This window comes from Carcharodon carcharias, chromosome 34, assembly GCF_017639515.1.
Source record: "Carcharodon carcharias isolate sCarCar2 chromosome 34, sCarCar2.pri, whole genome shotgun sequence".
NCBI classification, from domain to species: Eukaryota; Metazoa; Chordata; class Chondrichthyes; order Lamniformes; family Lamnidae; genus Carcharodon; species Carcharodon carcharias.
This window is the reverse complement of record NC_054500.1, coordinates 19506729-19527553: the sequence shown is the minus strand read 5'-3', so window position 1 is coordinate 19527553 and position 20825 is coordinate 19506729. Positions and strand designations below refer to the sequence as shown.

Genomic DNA, 20825 nt, shown 5'->3' with positions numbered 1-20825 from the left:
CTGCTGCTGGATACTGGGGTATAGTTAAGACAGTACCCTGGTAACTCACTCGAACAGGCTTTTATAAGCTTTGACAGGGAGAGTTGGTAGGCTATTCAGCAAGGAGGGTTGAGCCCAAAGTCCACCTGCCCCTCTTCCAGTCAGGAATATGGAGTGGTCACTGAACAGAGATTAGGAGCTGGCACTGTGACTGATGTTTTCCCATTGCTGGTACATAGACACTAAAACTAACATCGCTGCACAAACTGAATTCCTCTAGCTCAGTATATCCTCCAGGTATCTATGGTTCAGTTCAACTCTTGATAATACTATGTTGATTCTGGGCACTGCACCTTAGGCTGGATGCACTAACCTTGGAAGGGGTGCAGTGCAGATTCACCAGGATGATTGTGGGCTAAAAGCGTTAGATTATGAGGACAGGTTGCACAGACTGGGCTTGTATTCCCTGGAGTATAGAAGATTAAGCAGTAATCTAATTATTAAAGATAATTAAAGAATTTCCTAGGGGTGACAGAAAGAAACTATTTCCTCTGGTTGGGGGAAGCCCAGATAAAGGGGACATCGCTTAAAATTTGAGCCAGGCTGTTCAAGTGTGATGTCAGGAAGCACTTCTTCACACAAAGGGGAGTGGAAATCTCGCTAGAATTGAGACTGGAATGATAGATTTCTGACGGGTAAGGATAGTAAGGGTAAATGGAGCTGAATGACAGGTGAACCATGATCTAACTGAAAGGGGAATGGCCTCCAAGGACTGAATGGCTTGCTGGATTTGGCAGCGGAGAGATTAGGGGATAGGCCAACACTGAAGGCAGGAAACCTGGTCATCCAGTTAATGAAAAAAAGCAAGGCTGTGCTGGTTCCCACTGGATCATGCACCGGCCTGCTCACCCACTGTGTGTTATGAGTATGTCCGAGGCAGGAGTGGTGGGGAGAGGGTAGTAACAAAATGGGGGCAATTCTCAGGAGGATCACCACATCAATTTTGGAATAAACAAAGTGAAAACTGAAATGGGGCTACGTCACCCGGGGGCACAATTACCTTTGGCAAGAAATTGGTGTCCCTTTTGTTGGGGATCAGAACAATCTCATTCCCTTTCTGCTGCAGTCGTAGAGTCCCGTCACCATCTGGCAGTCCTGCTGTATCGCTGAGAAAGGTAGATTTTGTCAGTGTTTAAATCGAGCTTCTAATTAAGAGAACAAAAATATAATTAGTATACATTTTAATTTATAATTCAGATGATCCTAGTCCCCAACGGCTGAGCATACACCACATAATTCAATGGCACACAAGGAGCCCATTCGGCCCCTCTTGCCTATGCTGGCTCTTTGGAAGAACTGTCCAATTTGCTTCACTGCCTCCCTACAAAATTTTCTCTTCAAGTATTTATCCAAATCCCCTTTTGAAAGTTATTATTGAATCTGCTTCCACTACCCTTTCAACCAGCGCATTTCATATCACAACTCACTGCACTAAAAAAAAACCTCATCTCTTGCCTGGCTTCCTTGTCAATTGACTTGCCCTCTGGTTACCGACTACTGTTAGTGGAAACAACGTCTCCCCATTTACTCCATCAAAATCCCGGAGTCTGCCCTCAAATCTAAGGATATTTGTTGTGGTTTTAAAAGAAGGAAATAGTGATTTCTCCTTACCCCAATAAGGCCTGCCCCTTTCCATCTCCTTCTAATTCCCCATCTCCTCCCCAGCAGATGGGATTCTGCAGGACTTCCATTTACTTCAATGGGTTCAGAACCTCAGAATAGAGTGCCATTGATCCAGAACTGCACAATCCCAATAAAATGTGGAAACCAATGAACAATTCAGTGAACCCAGCCAGTAACAGGGCTCCATTTTTCTGCAAGGTTATTCCCCACAACTTAAATGAACAAAGCTTCTCTGAGGCAGAACTGAATCCGCTCTCTGTCAGAGGAGCCTGGGAAGGAACCCCCAAAATGGGGAATTTGGACTTACCCCGCAGCATTGCTGGCGGGTGGGCTGGGGTTTGGCACACAGTTGTGTCAGCTGCTCACATGGCCCGTTCCTTTCATATCATTACCCTGGGAAAAGTGGTCCAACTGAAGGTTAATTAGGTGATAATTGTCAAGGAAGATGCCTGTGGGTTGGCAGCTGCTTGTAAATCGTCTGTCTGGATGTAGGCTAAATTCTGTTTCTTCAGTTCTCTGCCCAAAGGCAGGTCCGACCCACCGCGCTGTGACCTCCACCACTGACAGGGCAAGGAGGCAGGTCCTGGATACGCCCCAGTCAGACCAGGGATCAAACCCTGTGCTGTTGGCACCAATCTACTCCACGCCAACCATCCAGTCAACAAAGCTGACCGGCACCCCCCTCCCCAGGAATCTGAGTCACTGTGGCAGCATGCACTTTTACATGCATGTTGTAGCCTGGAACTATGGATAGTGACGTTAGAGGTTCCAACTTTCTTTCCATCACATGGCTGACCAGGAATCTCTCCTGCTCTTACTGCCTGTCATTGGTGTGTGTTGGAAGGAATAACAAGTTGATAATAAACCTGTTCGGCCATGTCCTGAAGGCACCTTCCTTGGCCATCAAGACCTAACGTGGGACTCAAACCCGGATCTTCTGGCTCATAAAGTCTCGACAAAACTAAATTTTGCCTAATAATAAACTGAATTCTCATTATTTAGTTCCATAGTCATCACAATTCTTCATAATTTAAAAAAAAACTTAATAAACCTCTCCTTAACTCCACTGCTCCATTGGATACAGAACCAGTGTCTCAAGTCCATGGTTATATCTATAACATCACATTCCTAGCACCATCCTGGTAAGTCTCCCTGTGAGGGGGACATAAACAACAGATGTGGTACAACAGAGGTAGGGTGGATGCTTTTCACATTGCATTTTAGTTTGTGCACTCCCCAACCTTGAGAGAACCCAGACGTCTGCACACGATAATTTTATAGCTAATGTAAAATATTTCTGTAGTGCTGGACTCTCTTCCCCTCCCAACCTGTGGAGAATTCCATGGAAGAACAGTACAGTTCTCAACAAACACACTGGCATGAAGTGACAGAGGTCGAATACTTGGGGGGATTTAACTGCAATGTGAATTAACATCATACCTTTCCAACCCTTGACAGAATCTATTACCTGACAATTAGATTTTTCATCATCGATAACTAGCAGATTTAAAAGTCCTGCTCAGGTTTGCTCAAGTGCAAAATGAGTTGGTATTGGAAGTGAAAGAGTACCAAGAGTACCTGCAGGCTGTGCAGTAGACTGAAGATTCGATGCGTTCCCAGTAGCTGTCTGCAGGGGTCAGTCTACCCTAAATGTAAGAAAAGGGGGAATCCTCTTCAAAGGGTCCCAGCTGTTCATTCACCCTTGGCAGCAGGAAAGGAAAAGAGAGCGAGAGGAAGGAAAGAAAGAGAAAAAGAGAGCAAGAGAACTTGTGCGCTTGTGAGAGAGAAAGAGAGAGAGAGAGAGAACAAGGTGCAAGAGACAAAAGGAGAGAGGGCTCAAAAAGGAGCTGAGATACAGATCAGCCATGATCTAAAATTGAATGGCAGTAAAGGTTTCAGGGGCTGAATGGCTTCCTCCTGTTCCTACTAATCCTTCCTCAACTTTTCTCAAGCAATTAATTGTGCAACATGTGAGCAGAGATCCTGTGAGCAAAATGTAGAAGGAAACCAAACCGAGAAGGGAGCAGGGGCACAAACAGAAGAGAACTCGCCAATATTTGAGGTACTTGCCACATAGGTATCTCCAATAACTAGAGACATCCTCATTCCTTCCTATTACTATCAGGGGCCATGCTCCATCCCGTTCATACTAACAAAGGTCCTATATCTTTACGTACAATGCCTAGGTAAAATGTTACACCCTGGCCAATGTTTATCTTGCAACTGCCGGTTTGGATGGTCATGTTAATTTGTAGTATTGGTCTGCAAGCAAAACAGTTGTCCCGTCTACTGATGCAACAAGTTAATTGCCTCAGTGTAATTCACTATCCATTAAACAATTTGGACCATTTGAGCAAAGTGATAAACTGATAGCAAACTGTACAGTCTTATCAGGGAATCTAATTATTCTCTATGCACTCATTCACCTTCTCTTAGTAGGTATAAAAGGTTAAAAGGGGATCTAATTGAGGTGTTTAAGATGATTAAAGGGTTTGATTAGGTTGATGAAGTGACACTATTTCCTTTGGTGGGGAGAATCCAGAACAACCTTAAGACTTGAGCCAGGCCATTCAGGGGTGATGTCAGGAAGCACTTCTTCAAACAAAAAGGTCGTGGAAATCTGGAATTCTCTCCTTCTAAAAGACTAGAGGTTAATGGAAAATGTGAAAACTGAAAATTATAGATTTTTGTTAGGGAGGGATATTAGGGGACATGGAACCCTTTGGAGTTGAGAAATAGGTCAGCTATGATCTAACTGAAAGGTGGTAAAGGTTCAAAGGCCTGAATTGCCTCCTCCTGTTCAGCAGGTAAGGGCACGTGGCAGAATAAAATAGTACATCCAAAAAAACAAATAAACCCACAACCCTATAATTGTTAAAAGTCATCACAAGGTTTTCCAAATGGAGCCACAATGCTGCCATATCAGAGACAAGGTGCCAAAATATAAAGGAGTCAGTGTTTAGATTGAGCTTCCAGCACCATTGGTACTCCATCAGTCTGGAAAGGTTGAACGGCGATGAGGATTCTGGCGAAGTTTGGGGTTCAGAATGTAGTTGGGGAATGCAAAGATGTGATCCTAAATGGAAGGATCATAGCTTAACAAAACAATCTCTGAGCAACAGTTTGGAATTTACTGTGCCTTTCCCTCTGCCTGTACTTGGGTGTAAAGGGTTGTGTGTGCAGACCTTGAGGAAAATCAGGTGCGGCCCCATTTCCTTCTATGGCTCCAGCCCAGCGCAGAGGACAATCCGTCCAAATATGTTCTTCCTAATACCGAAATGTTCTGTCTGTACCTGCTGCTCCATGTTGTATTCAAGGCATATGCCAACTTCCTACTTTCAAAGGGCCCCAAAACTGGACACTCTTACCATTCTGAGTCTTCCCTCTCACTTCCAAAATGCAAACGGTTGAATCTCATAAGAAATAGGAGCAGAGTAGGCCATTCGTCCCATCAAGCCTGTTCTGCCATTTGATAAGATCATGGCTGATCTGAGTGTGGCCTTAACTCCACTTTGTGGCTTGTCCCTCATAACCCTCGACTCCCTTGTCAATAGAATATCTAACTCAACCTTGGATATACTCAATGACCCAGCCTCAGGGTAAAGAATTCCAAAGAATAATGAAACTCAGAAGAAATTCCTCCTCATCTCCATTCTTAAATGGGAGACCCCTTATCTTTAAACTGTGTCCCCTGGTTCTAGATTCCCCCACAAGAGGAAATATTCTCTCAGCATCTACCCTGTCATGCCTCCACAGAATCTTATATGTTTCAATAAGATCACCTCTCATTCTTCTAAACTCCAATGTGTAAAAGAATCACCTTCATCCCAGGAATCAGCATAGTGAACCGTCTCTGAATTACTTCCAATACAAGTTTACTTGTTACCTCTCTGCTGTCCTACGCCTGTGGGCTTTAACCCTTCACTTACTGGTCTCAATAAAAAAAACACCAGCCTACTACTTCTCCTACCCCCATCCTAGAATAGGAATCAGAACATGGCCTTAAGGTGCAGTTGACACCAACATGGCTGACTGCTGCATCTGCTCCAGTTGATTCTTCAAATGAGAGCCAAGCTGACTAGAATTTGCACCACCAGGGACCACCTATTGAGAACATGCAATAGAACACTTAGGATTTCTGTTTGGTTCTGAAAAAATCAGATCAGCCAGCCTCCAAGTGATTAGATGAAACAGTGCAGACACAGCAAAAGGAAACAGTGATTAAGAGAGGAGGGGCCAGGGAGGCAGAGTAGGTAGCTCAATAAACCTCTGTGGGATGCACTAAAGAGAGAAAATGTAGTTAGATTACATCGACTAACAAGAGTGACGACTATAGCGAGCTTTGAACACTTCTACGGATTTCAGCTGCTGCTGGCAACCTTGTGGGGCACCGTGTGGGTGATGTTGAGTAAATTTACTATAATAAGAAGCCTTATAATGGGGTGCACTGTGCAATCATCAACCTGACTGTTATTGTACCAGGCAACTTAAAAAGAGACAGCTCGCTCAGATTTACAGACTTTGCAAGATCTCAGATCTGATCCCTGGTCTGTGCTGAGTGCGCTGATCTCAACCTGGGTCATCATGGGAATGCTGCAATTGGCCTCAGAATTTCCTGGCTACAGAGAGTGGGGAATTCAGCTGCTGCTCCCAACCACAAAATAGCGGCCCTCCTGAAAAGTGCAAGGAGACTTAGTTTGAGAAAGGACAGGAATATAGGAACAAGAGGCTATTCAGCCCCTTGAGGCTGATCTGCAATGAGGTGGATCAGGGGCTGAATCAGGGTTGGTTGTAATGCTGCCCTTTTGGCAGATCAGTCTCCTGCCACTGTGGCTGGATTCTGACACAGAACTGGTCAGTTGGGTAGGTGGAGGAAACCTGTGGTTTATGGGGCTAGAACTGAGGTCAAAAACTTCAGGAGGGTGGGGGCGGAATTTAGGGTAGAAAGTGACACATGGATTCCATTTATGAGGATTGCAGCTCCAACACAATGGACAGGGTGCAGGCACCCAGCCACAACTGCTCATACGGGAGGTTATCTTAACTGCCCTGCCATAGCATCAGGTGACGAGCAAGGATTTTCGAACATGGGGAACAAATAAATAGAGTCCATGGTGGGAGGCTAGGACTGGGCAGCAGCGGTTGGCTAGAGACTTTAACCTCTCGAACCTGGTTTTAAATTCAGCTCAAGCAGGCAGGATGAGTGTCTCCAGCGGGAAGCAGCCAACGTGAATGAAATCTCAATCCAGTTCCTTGTGCATACGGTCCTGTGGTACATCAGTCAGCAGTGTCACTCAGGGAAACAACAGCCAGTGTGGAGAAATGGAAAAATATGACGGAAGGGCAGTGGAAGGAGGTTCTTCTGAGGTTGGGTGAGGGTAGTGAGGGCTTTCCTCTGTATCTAACCATGCAACACCTGACCTGGGGAATATTTCATCTGTGTACAAAATGGAAAGTGCCCCATTTCCAGTACCAACAGCCATCACCTTGAACAGCACAAAAATCCATACACGCACACACACACACACACACACAAAAAAGTATAAATAGTCTTGGATCTCCGTGGTATAAACCTTAGCGACACTGACAAGTCTTATGGGCGGCTTGCCTGATGACAGGCACAGTGTGGTAAACATAACCTGGATGAGGGGGGACAAAAAGAAAAACAGAGTAACCTGTTTTGTTTGAAATATTAAAGAACACTTTTGTATCAATCCTTTTACATCATAGAGCTGTGAATGAATAGTCAAAGCTTATTACCAGTAACAGAATTACATAAAGCTTGGTGAAAGCAGCTAAAAACACTGCATCAGAGGAAGAGCCAGATCTCTGTCAAACATAAGCAGACATGAATTTCACAAATTGCTAAAGGTGTTGCACAAGCGGGAGTTAAAACCAAATCACTCATTTACAGGTTAGTTTTCAATGCTTGCTGACTGCTGAGTCTTGCCAGTTTGTGACTGAGTTGAAGGATAAAGTAGGAACAGTTTGGTACTCTTGTCGAGTTTATAGCATAGAAACAGGTCCAACTGGTCCATGCTGTTTTTGTTCGACATGACACTCCCTCCTGCTGATCCTTAGCTCACCCCATCAGCAGAATCTTCCATTTCTTTCCCCCTCATTTGTTATCTAGCTTCTTCTTAATGCATCCAAGCTATTCTACCTCAACTATTCCCTGTGCTGGCCTGTTCTACATCCTAACCACTCTCTGGGTAAAAAGGTTTCTCATGAATTCCCTACTGAATTTATCTTATACTTATGGCCCCTAGTTTTGACAGTATTGCTGGAGGGAGATGGCTGCTGATGCTCCCACCAACCGAGCACGTCAGCTAAACTGAGGCCAATGTAAAAGGTCAATGTTTTTCAGTTTTACAGATTAAAAAGGAGCTTTCCCACCGAGACTGCATAATCGAATGAACTACAAGGTCACTACATCGCTCATCCAGCCCGGAAAGAAGAAAACTATTGTTTCCCCCACCACAGCGTCCAGTTGACTCTTGAAGAACATTCAGCTTCAGTATGTGGGGTGCCTCTTACGAGGATTGAATGCTCCGAATGTAAAACTCACCAAAAAAAAAATCAATCCCAAGTTCTCCCCCCTACATCAGTGCCTTACGATCATTGTTCACAAGACAGTGCTCCTGGTTTACCCTTCCTCAACTGCTTCACATCTACTGAGGCAAGGACTGCCCAGCCCACTGTCTCAGGCACTTTCTTTGGAGGTTTGAGTGTTCTAGTTTCTCTGATCTTTTCCCATTGTTCAGCGCTCTGATGTTGGGGGTGGGGGGTTGGCTTTGTGGTTCTCTGTTCCACTTCGATGGCTTAAATACAATGCGTGCATCATGGTGACCCAGACCGGACCTAATTATATTAAAGACTTGAAATACAATATTGGCCCAAAAACTGGTGTTAAGAAACAAACGGCCCAATTCCTCATTCAGTACCAGATTCTGTATCTTGCAGTTCAGCCAGTTCCAGGTTCTGGACTTTGGAATTCAGCCTGCACACAAGCAGCCAAGGCAATACTATCCACCCACTGCCTGACTCCAGGTGTGATAGGCTCCATATCAAGCTTTGCCCTTGCAGCTCCCCTTGACTGGCAGTGGGTAAATATTCACGTCGATAATGGAAAATAAAATATGTGAGGACATTGAGGACTGTTGCCAAGAACTTGTCGATTTAAAAAAAAAATCAAATTTAAAATTATTGATTTTTGTTGAACCCCGGTACCAGAAGTAGGACAATGGAACATGAGGAGACAGATCAAAACCCACTTTAATCCTGAGGGTGGGCGGTGTATTCCAAAGTGACGCATTGAAACCTTGATTCTCTCCAGTCTCAATAAGAATGCTTATGTGAGAATTTAGCTTTGCTTAAGCCAGTTAAAATGGTTTTGGGCTTTCTCACTGCATTGTCCCTCCTTCAGTGCCAGAGTGTGGAGGGTTATCAGTGTAAACCCTGTGTTCCATTGAATGACTTAGAATGTCAAAAGCCACTTAATATCCTACAATTGTACAACACAGAAGGAGACCACTTGGCCCATCCTGCCTGTGTCAGCCCTTTGAAAGAACTATTCAATTAGTGGATGGTAAGAAGGGAAAATCCTAGTATCCCTCTGTGATGGAAAGAAACTGCAGGTATTGGTGCACAGACTTCTAAGCAGAAAAGGCTGGCTGTTGTGTACATCACTTGCTAAATAGCTAATTTTTCTGTCTCACGGAAAAAAATTCTGGCCCATAGTGTCGATCCACACAGGAAAAATATGCAGGTTGTGAGTAAAGGTGGTAATAGACAACACTGATGGGTAAAAGTCCAAAAATCCAAGCAAAAAATAAGGAACTTGAAAATGAAATCAGTAGAGACAAAATAAAAACCCACCAGTGAAAGTTACAAACAACCAACAGGACATACTGAAAATACATAGCACATCCGAAAAAGTGTTGGCCAACATTTTGGGGGTGGGAGTGTGAAACAGAAAACTCTCACAAAGGTCTACTATCAAAACTCTTTTCTGTCTTTGCTAATTGCAGAACTTTCTGTTTTTATTTCATCTTTGCAGCAATTGTTGCTTTATTCCCTATTTGCTTTCTTTGATAGATACCGACTGGTCTCCCGTGGCGTTGCTTACAGCGACCGCAGCGGGGGAAAAGAAACAGTTTGGAGGCTGAATACTGCGACGGATGTGTGGCTATTACCTTGTTTGAATCGTCTCCGTCTTCAGAGTTTATCCACACCCGCCTGTGGTCACCTGCAGGGGCAGCAATAACAGGTTCAACATTATCTTCAACATTGGTTTTGGTTTTAAGCCTCACTTGCAGAACGGGCTCACTTAACTCATATGATGCTTCACACAGTGATGCCTCTTGGGGCTTTGACTAGGATGGATAAGCAAGGATGCAGAGCAAGGACAGAATACAGTATTTCCTCACTTAACGTCAGAGTTGCATTTTCCTGAAAATTGTGACTTTAAGCGAAACAATGTTAAGCAAATCAGATTTTCCCACTATATGTGGGAAACTAATATGTAAACTGGAGTTAAATTCTTCTGGATGTTTCTCGTCATAAAGAAATAACCATTATAAGTTGAAATATTGTAATGTACAAAACATCCCTAAATGAAATGACTTTTAAAACTTGACATTACAGAGATAGATACAAACTTTTTAAAAATTCTTTCGGAGGATGTGGGTGTCACTGGCTAGGCCAGCATTTGTTGTCTAATTGCTAATTGCTGTCATCCCTAATTGCCCTTAAGAAGGTGGTGGTTGAGCCACTTTCTTGAACTGCTGCAGTCTGTATGGCGTAGATACACCCACAGTGCTGTTCGGGAGTTCCAGGGTTTTGTGACAGTGAAGGAACAGTAAGATAGTTCCAGGTCAGGACGGTGAGTGGCTCTGAGGGGAACTTGCAGGTGGCGGTGTTGCCATGCATCTACTGCCCTCGCCCTTCTAGGTGGTAGAGGTCATGGGTTTGGAAGGTGCTGCTGGTGACTGAGATGATGAAAAGCACCGCAGGAAACAATGGAAGCTGAGCCGTGAGATGGAGAATGTTTCCTGTAGTGAAGATGTTAATAATCGGATAGGTAGGGGGTGACTATTCTGCAATTTTGCTCTACTATGTTTGGGAATGGCAAGTACTTACACACAAGTTTCCCTCAGGAGATTCAGTGAGTGAGCAGAGTACAGGTCAGTATAGATTGTACAGAGTTATGGAAGCAGTTAGCTTGATGGGTTTTCTCTTGTTCCATGTTTTCTAAGATTCATACAGAATATGATAATTGTCCCTACCTACTATAAACATTTATGTATGCCACTTCATATAATGTGTTATCATCAGCCTCTTTGATAGATTACCAACTTGTTATCCCCGGGTTCACCAAGGAATAGTTCACTTGAAATGTTTAACTTACCATCAACAGAGCCAAACTCTCTCTCGTGGGCCCGTGTTAGGATTTCTTTGTACAGAGCCTCAGCCTGTCTGTACTTGCCTTGCTTTAAGTAGCAGGAAGCCTAGAACGCAGAAGGTGAGAATTACAGAGCTCAGGGACACCTCATTGATACAAAGTGCAGTCCAGACATGAGTTTCTATTTACATGACAAATACGGCCTCCTCACATCTCTATTGATATTACTGTCGCTAACCCACCTGATTCACTGATGTTCTTTGGGGAAGGAAATAGAACCATAGAACAGTTACAGCACAGAAAGAGGCTATTCAGCCCACTGTGTTTGCACCAGCCAAGAAAGGAAAAATAAAAAAAAAGAATCCTGCTGTCCTTATCCAGTCTGGCCTATATGTGTCTCCAGACCCACAGCAATGTGGTTGGCTCTTGTATGCCCTCTGAAATGACCTAGCAAGACACTCTGTTGTATTCAAGAAGGCAGCTCACCACCACCTTCTCAAGGATAGGGCTGAGCAGTAAGTGCTGTCACAAACATCCTCTGAGTTTTCTGGTTTCTCCCAAGTTGTAAATTCCCCGTGCTCCTTCTCCTTTCCTGCATTCAGACTCCATTGAAACCTGAATGCATCAGCTTTTATTCCAGCGGTGCTTTTGTAAGACTTCACATGAAACCTTTCACCACCCTCACTATTCCCTTCCCTCGTACGATCTAAAGGCTCTTAAAACCTAAGCTTGGAGCCTTCCAATTTTCTTTCATCTCACCTCCAACTCTTTTCAACCTTGGTGTCTTTTTTAATTCATTCACAGTTCATGGGCACGCTGGCGTTTATTGCCCAGTCCTAATTGAGAAGGTGGTGATGAGTCATCTTCCTGAGTACAACTGAGTGTCTTGCTCGGCCATTTCAGATCGTAATTAAGAGTCAGCCACATTGCTGTGGGTCTGGAGTCACATGTAGGCCAGACCGGATAAGGACGGCAGATTTCCCTCTCCTAAAGGGGCATTAGTGAACCAGATGGGTTTTTACAATCCAGCGGTTTCATCGTCACCGTTACTGAGACTAGTTTTATATTTCAGATTTGTTTAATTATTGGATTTAAATTTTCCAGCTGCCATGTTGGGATTTGAACTTGTGTCTCTAGGTCATTAACCCAGGGGCTGGATTTTATGATCCCCAGCTGGGCGTGTTTTCAACCGGGGGACAGGTAAATAAGGACAGGTAGCTAGGCAGCTGCCTTCCTGCCCGCTCACCCAACCCTGTGGGCGTGGGCAGGCAGGTAAGAGTCGGTAGGCCTCTTTTTTTTAACCAAACTGGATAAAAGCTGGGAATGAAGGGGTGCTTATTCGTCAGGGTGGACATCAGGGGCACTCAACGCCCTCTCCCCTTGTAACTTCCCGCCTGGCCTACAAAACCCACCCCCCAAACCCTGTCCCCAAGCTCCCCGTACAAAACCCCAGACTTACCTGGGTTTGGATACCATGACTGTCTCAGTCCCAGCAGCGGGCACTACGCAGTTCTGGTGGTGCTGAGGCTGCTCGAGCTCCAGCCTAAACAGACTGGCTGGCAGCTCCCGAGGGTGCGACTTCTTCCCACTGAGGGGCAGAAATCCCACTCTCACCTAAAGCTGCCCGCAGCCTGTTGTTGCAGTGGGGCGGCCTTGTTTAATGTGGGTCAGCTGGCATCTGACATTTCTTCTGGGGACTGGGGGAGGTGGTAGTGGGCAAGGGGGCGGGTGCAAGAAGTATATTCCCCCCACCCCCAACAACACCCCCACCTCCCAATTAAAATTCAGCTGCAGGTCTTTGGATTACTAGTGTAGTAACATAACACAATGCTACCATGACACTTCAACTTGGTTTCTCAAATGAGGAAGGTGTCCATTCCTCATATCTGCCTGGTATAAAAACCAAACAAAACATCTTCGGGAAGGTAGCATTCTAATGTTTGTGCATCTTTTGTGCAGTACAGGATGTCAGTGCTGGGGAAATGAAGCATTTCCACATTTTGATCTGAACCACCAGCATTAAGCTAAGCACATCCAGGTCGTACATAACATGGGTTAGGAATGGAGTAAAGCCCCCTCTACTCTGCAAGGGCAATGTGCCTCAGCCCTTTCCACAGAAAGCATCCTTGATGCACCAGTGAGGCAGTTTAAGTAGCTCACTATCATATTCAAGGGATGGGCAACGATTGTTGGCCTTGCCAGCGACAGTCACATCCCATGAAAGAATGGAAAAAAAAGTTCCATTTCGCACACGAGCCTCTGGGCGGCCTCTCCACAGGTGAGGCTGCCAAATCATGTCTGCAGGGGACTGCATTGGGATTGTCCCATAAAGATCAGGCACAGGATTTTAATATCCTTTAATATGAGACAGTTTCTTTCATTCTAACTTCTGCAGAATTCAAACCGGGATTTGAGAGGTGGTTAATCTGTGCTTTAACTGCAGCCAGGCCTCAGTAAGGTTGATTCTGATCTAAATCATATATAAAGGAGGGATGGATTTACTCAGCTACAGTTTGTCTCCAAAATACAACTATAGAATGACCTAATATTGACAGCACAGGAGCAGCTTGTAAGCTGTACCTTCCCCACTTTCAAATGTTGATCCAATTCTCTTCTGAAAGATGCAATGGTCTGTCTGCTTCAACCATATGAACATATAATTTAGGAACAGGGAGCAGGCCATTCGGCCCCTCGAGCCTGCTCTGCAATTTGATAAGATCATGGCTGCTGTGACTGTGGCCTCAACCCCACTTCCATATCTAACCCACCATAACCCTTGACTTCCTTGTCAATTAAGAAAATTGTTTATCTCTCTTGACTGTCTAACTCAGCTTTAAAAATATTCAGTGACCCTGCCTGCTGCTCTCTGGGGAAGAGAATTCCACAGACCAGTGACATTCTGAGAGAAAGATTTCTCTTCATCTCCATCTTAAATGGGAGACCCCTTATTTGTAAATTGTGTCCCCTAGTTCTAGTCTCTTCCACTAGGGGAAACATCCTGAACTACTCCCAGTAGTACAATTTTGCTTCAAAGCACTGCTTTGCCTGAAAAGAAATTTCTCCCGACTCCTCTCATGCCTCTTCAGTGACGATTTTAATACAGCCCTGTGAGATCTGCCTGTTTCTGTTTAAAAGCTATGAGTGGACCACCCCTCGCCAGCTTCGTTGGCAAGTGTAATACTGAGCCAGACTGGCTAAGGGAGGTCTCAGCAATGTTGCCCTATCTGTGCCGGCTCCACTGATTTGCCATGTACTGAGTGCTCCTATTGCCTCTGGGCGGGAGGGGGATAATTCAGCCACTGATTTTTCTTAACGTTCTTGGGATATGGGTATTGCCGGCAAAGGCCAGCATTTATTGCCTGTCCCTAAGTTCCCTTGAGAAGGTTTTTGCATCCTGGTGAAACGTGAATACTTATGGATGTCATGCGATGGATGTCATCAGAGATTAGGGTGGCCTGTGATGCCCCTGTGGTCAAACACCCTTGAAGCTCAGTTAGATAGCTCATTACGTGAAGAGTTGACATGCTTATTTGAAAAATCTTTCTCCTCTCTGGAATACTGCTGCGAGCTGATTTCCTCACCAGGTTATTCTTCGTCTTGGCCACATTGGGATCCTCTGATCCCAGCTTGGTCTGGTAGATCTCCAAGGCCCGCTCATAGTAATACTCCACCTCCTCATACTTGCCCTGGTTCTGACACAGCAACGCCAGGTTATTCAGCTGCTTTGCTACATCGGGGTGGTCCTTGCCCAGCACCTGAGGATTTGTAACATGAAAATTAGCAACGCTCATTGACGAAAGCCTCACACATCTACAACATCGAATACATCTATCAGTAGTGCTTCACTGTCATGAACTGCCTTGAAATGCAGGGACTTTGCTACTTAGGCAGCCAGTCTTCAGATGACAAGATTTCAAAGTGAGATGCCTTCTGTAGATGTTGGTTGAGGAAGAAACGTTGGTCACACAGCATAGAAAGAGGCCGTTTGACCCATATGCTGGCTCTTTGAAGGAGTACCACTGCCCTGGTTCTTTCCCCATTGGCCTATAAATTCCAGACATATATCCAATTCCTTTTTGAAAGTTACTATTCAATTTGATTCCCCCCCCCACTTTTCAGGCAGTGCGCTCCAGTCATGGTGACTCGCTGCGTAAAATAAAGAAATAAAGTAGATGTTGATAAAATGTTTCCCCTACAATTATTACCTGGACAGATAGGTGAGTGTATGACAGTGCAGCATTCTCGCATTATGTGTTTAAGTAAGGCTTTAATTTTCTGATGCAGACACAAGACACACACGCGCACTCAAGATGCATGCGCAATCAAATGCTCAGGCACGCACACACACACACACACACACACAGGCACACACGTATGCGCCCTCAGACACGTTCTACACACATAGACATGTTCTATGCGTGTTTCAAGACATGCACACACACACACACTCAGACACGCACTCAGACAGACACACAATCACTCAGACACACACACACAGACACTCAGACACGCACTCAGACACACACACACTCACACACTCAGACACACACACTCAGACACGCACTCAGACACACACAATCACTCAGACACACACAATCACTCAGACACAAACACACTCAGACACGCACTCAGACAGATACACACACACTCAGACAGACACACACACTCAGACAGACACACACACTCAGACAGACACACACACATTCAGACAGACACGCACACTCAGACACGCACAATCACTCAGACACGCACAATCACTCAGACACGCACACACAATCACTCAGACACGCACACACAATCACTCACACGCACACACAATCACTCACACGCACACACAATCACTCAGACATGCACACACAATCCCTCAGACACACACACACACAATCCCTCAGACACACACTCAGATAGACACACACTCAGACAGACACACACAATCACTCAGACATGCACTCAGACAGACACACACAATCACTCAGACACACACACAGACAGACACACACTCAGACAGACACACACAATCACTCAGACATGCACTCAGACAGACACACACAATCACTCAGACACACACACAGACAGACACACACAATCACTCAGACACACACACAAGTGTGCTGCTGTCTGAGCCACACTGACACTTAATAGCTTTGGGAGAAGGGAGACATTTGAAAGTAAAGAAGTATCACGAGAAGTTTTTAAGTTTTGGTGGAATCCTCATTGTTAGCCAATAAAGGTAAATAAAAGCAGTGAAAACACATTACTTATAGTCCTGCCTCTAAATTGCAATGCACAAGGCACCACGAGTTTGCTGCTAATTAAATATCCCCCAAAGCACAGGAAAAATAGTTAGCATTTTTATCTTTTAAACTTAATTTGCAGACAGCTCATTTGGGACCTAAACTGGTTAAGGCTGAAAGCCATCTGGGATTAATTAGAAGTCTCTGTAGGAAAGAATTCCTAGCGGGCCACACAGAATAAAAAGTTGGATTCAGGCAAGCTAAATCAAATCAGCTGTCATCAGAACTCGGGTCGCACACAAGTATGAAGAAATGTTTTCTGAAAAGTTAGGAGACCTTCTGTGATATTATTTACACTATGTCAGAGGGTTCATTCTTCACAAGGAGCAAAGTGTTCTATCATATCAAACCCACGTCTTTCAGCTGGGTTACAAACAGCAGAACAATACATAGATTTTTACAGCAATATGTGCCACTTGCCCCTTTTTTATTAGTGACAGTCTTACCCTTGTGATATAACATAGCTCTAAATCCTTTTATTAATTAAATGCTTTCCTAGCATTGGCAGTCTTTGATTGTAGCTCATCAATTAAAAATGACACATCTAACGAGTACCAGGGTCCACACCAGAGATCTCACTATGTTACAGGGCAAAACATTTTCTTTTCTGGATCAGTCAATTGATGTTAGTTGCCTCAGAGCTGGAGCTGAGACTGAAAGAGGGCAGGAGCTATAGCCATTCAGTCTCTCAGTTCTGTTCTACCCTTCCATTAGATTATGGCCAATCTGCATCTCATTTCTGTCTATTTGCCTTTGCCCTTAGGTACACCTTCCCAATAAAATCCTGTCCATCTCAATCTTTTACAATTTGAATGTTACCAGCATCCATGGGCTTATGTGGAAAGAGTTTTCCAGGTTTCCACCAAGTTTTGTGTGGAGAAAGTACATTCTGATTCACTCCTGAATGGCCTCTCTCCAAATTTATTATGGCCCCTTGTTCTGGATCCCCCCCCCACCAGAGGAAACTCCACATCGACCCTATTCAATCCCTTTATCCGTTCAAACACTCGATTCGATTGGCCCTCAGACTTCCAAACACAAGAGAAACACTCTTAAGCAACCCCCCACCCTGTCATAATTTAACCCTTTAAAGCCCTGGTATTATTCTGGCAAATATTCACTGCACCCCTTCCGTGGACTTGAGCCGGTACAAGTCCCATTTAAATTAATAATACATTGTGCGATGCCGGCACAGTATCCTGATTTACCACACTTACCAACAGCAATGTCACAAGACATCAACTAGTGAATATATTAGCGGCCATCCCATAGCATTACCCCATCTTGTCTTTCTGTGGAGGTACAGGTTGGGGGGGGCGGTGGTGGGGTAGCACACTGAGCAGTATATTGGGGGCGGGGTTAGCACGCTGAGCAGTATATTGTGGGGGGGTTAGCACACTGAATAGTATATTGGGGGGTGGTTAGCACACTGAAAAGTATATTGGAGGGGTAGCACACTGAGCAGTATATTGGGGGGGGTTTAGCACACTGAGCAGTATATTGGGTTAGCACTGAGCAGTATATTGGGGGGGTGGGTAGCACACTGAGCAGTATATTGGGTTAGCACTGAGCAGTATATTGGGGGGGTGGGTAGCACACTGAGCAGTATATTGGGTTAGCACACTGAGCAGTATATTGGGGGGGTTTAGCACACTGAGCAGTATATTGGGGGGGTCAGCACACTGAGCAGTATATTGGGGGAGGGGGTAGCACACTGAGCAGTACATTGGGGGTGGGGGGTTAGCACACTGAGCAGTACATTGGGGGTGGGGGGTTAGCACACTGAGCAGTTTATTGGGGGAGGGGGGGTTAGCACACTGAGCAGTATATTGGGGTGGGTTTAGCACACTGCGCAGTATATTGGGGGGGGGGTTAGCACACTAAGCAGTACATTGGGGGGTTAGCACACAGAGCAGTATATTGGGGTGGGTTTAGCACACTGCGCAGTATAATGGGGGGGTGGTTAGCACACTGAGCAGTACATTGGGGGGTTAGCACACAGAGCAGTATATTGGGGGGGGGTTAGCACACTGAGCAGTATATTGGGGGGGTTAGCACACTGAGCAGTATATTGCGGGGGGGTTAGCAAACTGAGCAGTATATTGGGGTGGGTTTAGCACACTGCGCAGTATATTGGGGGGGGGTTAGCACACTGAGCAGTATATTGGGGTGGGTTTAGCACACTGCGCAGTATATTGGGGGGGGGGTTAGCACACTGAGCAGTATATTGGGGTGGGTTTAGCACACTGTGCAGTATATTGGGGGGGGGGTTAGCACACTGAGCAGTACATTGGGGGGTTAGCACACAGAGCAGTATATTGGGGGGGGGGGTTAGCACACTGAGCAGTATATTGGGGGGGGGGGTTAGCACACTGAGCAGTATATTGGGGGGGTTAGCACACAGAGCAGTATATTGGGGGGGGGTTAGCACACTGAGCAGTATATTGGGGTGGGTTTAGCACACTGCGCAGTATATTGGGGGGGGGGTTAGCACACTGAGCAGTATATTGGGGTGGGTTTAGCACACTGCGCAGTAAACTGGGGGGGGCTAGCACACTGAGCAGTATATTGGGGGGGGCTAGCACACAGAGCAGTATATTGGCGGGGGAGGGTTAGCACACTGAGCAGTATATTGGGGTGGGTTTAACACACTGAGCAGTATATTGGGGGGTTAGCACACAGAGCAGTATATTGGGGGGGGGGTTAGCACACTGAGCAGTATATTGGGGGGTTAGCACACAGAGCAGTATATTGGGGGGTTAGCACACAGAGCAGTATATTGGGGGGTTAGCACACAGAGCAGTATATTGGGGGGTTAGCACACAGAGCAGTATATTGGGGAGTTAGCACACAGAGCAGTTTATTGGGGTGGGTTTAGCACACTGTGCAGTATATTTGGGGGGGGGTGGTTAGCACACTGAGCAGTATATTGGGGGGTTAGCACACAGAGCAGTATATTGGGGGGGGGGGGCGGTTAGCACACTGAGCAGTATATTGGGGGGTTAGCACACAGAGCAGTATATTGGGGGTGGGGTTAGCACACTGAGCAGTATATTGGGGGGGGGGGTTAGCACACTGAGCAGTATATTGGGGGGGGGGGTGGTTAGCACACTGAGCAGTATGTTGGGGGGTTAGCACACTGAGCAGTATATTGGGGGGTTAGCACACTGAGCAGTATATTGGGGGGTTAGCACACTGAGCAGTATATTGGGGGGGGTGGGTTAGCACACTGAGCAGTATATTGGGGGGGGGTTAGCACACTGAGCAGTATATTGGGGGGTGGTTAGCACACTGAGCAGTATATTGGGGGGGGGGGGGGTTAGCACACAGAACAGTATATTGGCGGGGGGGGTTAGCACACAGAGCAGTATATTGGCGGGGGTGGTTAGCACACTGAGCAGTTTCAGCTCTGCCGCTGGAACCTCTTCTTGTCTCTCTCACCTTCTCTCGGATTTCCAAAGCTCTCTTGCAGAGCGGTTCAGCTTCTTTGTATTTTCCTCTCTTGCCAAAAAGTACAGCAAGATTATTCAATGTGGCAGCTACCTGTGCAGAAAGAATGAAAAGGCCAGGTTAGCACGTGGTGCTTTTTATTCTGCCTTCTGTAATTTCCTGGTCCTGAAGATGTGAAGGCTCCTTCACTGTTCAGCATTCTACGGGCACATGTTCCAGTAAATTGTACAACCGTTTGGGGGGTGGGGTATGTAAGACCGATTGGTCTGCATCCAGTAGGCATATCAGCTGGGGTTACTGAATGGTGATCAGCAGCTGAAACTCTGGCCCATTTCTTCCCGCCACCCCCAGCCCAACTCTGCCTAATTCAGGGACATTAAACTCAACCACAGGGTCCCTTTGCCATTCTGGTGGAGATCAATCCACTCAACACAAACCAGCTATTCAGGAACTAACGTCAGCTTCTCCGGTAGTTACAGCACAGAAAGAGGCCAATCAGTTCAACAGGTCTGATACCACGTGAGACTCCTCCCATCCCTCTTCATCTCACCTTATCACCATATCCTTCGATGCCCTTCTCCCCAGTGTGCTTATCAAACTTTCTCTTAAACGTGTCCTTACTATTTGCTTTAACCTCTCCCTGTGGTAGCAAATTCCACATTCTCACCACTCTCTAGATAAAGAACTTTCTCCTGAATTCCCTCATAGATTTATTAGTGACCATCTTTTACTGATGCCCCCTGGTTCTGGTCTCACCCTCCAATTTACACTATCCAACCCTTTCATAATCCTGAAGGCATCTATCAGGGTCTTGAGACATTAGGTTAATTTACACAATTTTTTGGCTAATTAAAAAGACTTGCATTTATGTAACGCCTTTAAACAGCTCAAGGCCCCAAGGCGCCTATTATTTATTTTTCCAATGTAGTCAGAAACCAGCAGCCAATTTGCACATAGCAAGATCCCACAAGCAGTAATGTGATAATGACCAGATAATTTGTTTTTAGTGCTAACTG

At 45.5% G+C, this 20825-nt stretch overlaps 1 protein-coding gene across 4 annotated transcripts in view; it reads right to left on the bottom strand.

The window, feature by feature from the left end:
• Positions 1 to 20825, bottom strand: part of klc3 (kinesin light chain 3) — a 66363-nt gene that overhangs the window by 8885 nt on the left and 36653 nt on the right. For 2 of the 4 annotated variants that reach the window (XM_041179444.1, XM_041179446.1), the window contains exons 8-14: positions 19801 to 19902; positions 14647 to 14820; positions 11072 to 11171; positions 9858 to 9910; positions 7236 to 7301; positions 3241 to 3308; positions 1040 to 1145 (exon numbers count right to left, since the gene is read on the bottom strand). In XM_041179444.1, coding sequence (XP_041035378.1) covers positions 1040 to 1145; positions 3241 to 3308; positions 7236 to 7301; positions 9858 to 9910; positions 11072 to 11171; positions 14647 to 14820; positions 19801 to 19902 — 669 coding nt within the window. The remainder of the gene's footprint in view (positions 1 to 1039; positions 1146 to 3240; positions 3309 to 7235; positions 7302 to 9857; positions 9911 to 11071; positions 11172 to 14646; positions 14821 to 19800; positions 19903 to 20825) is intronic. The other 2 variants (XM_041179447.1, XM_041179448.1) reach the window with 2 other exon arrangements.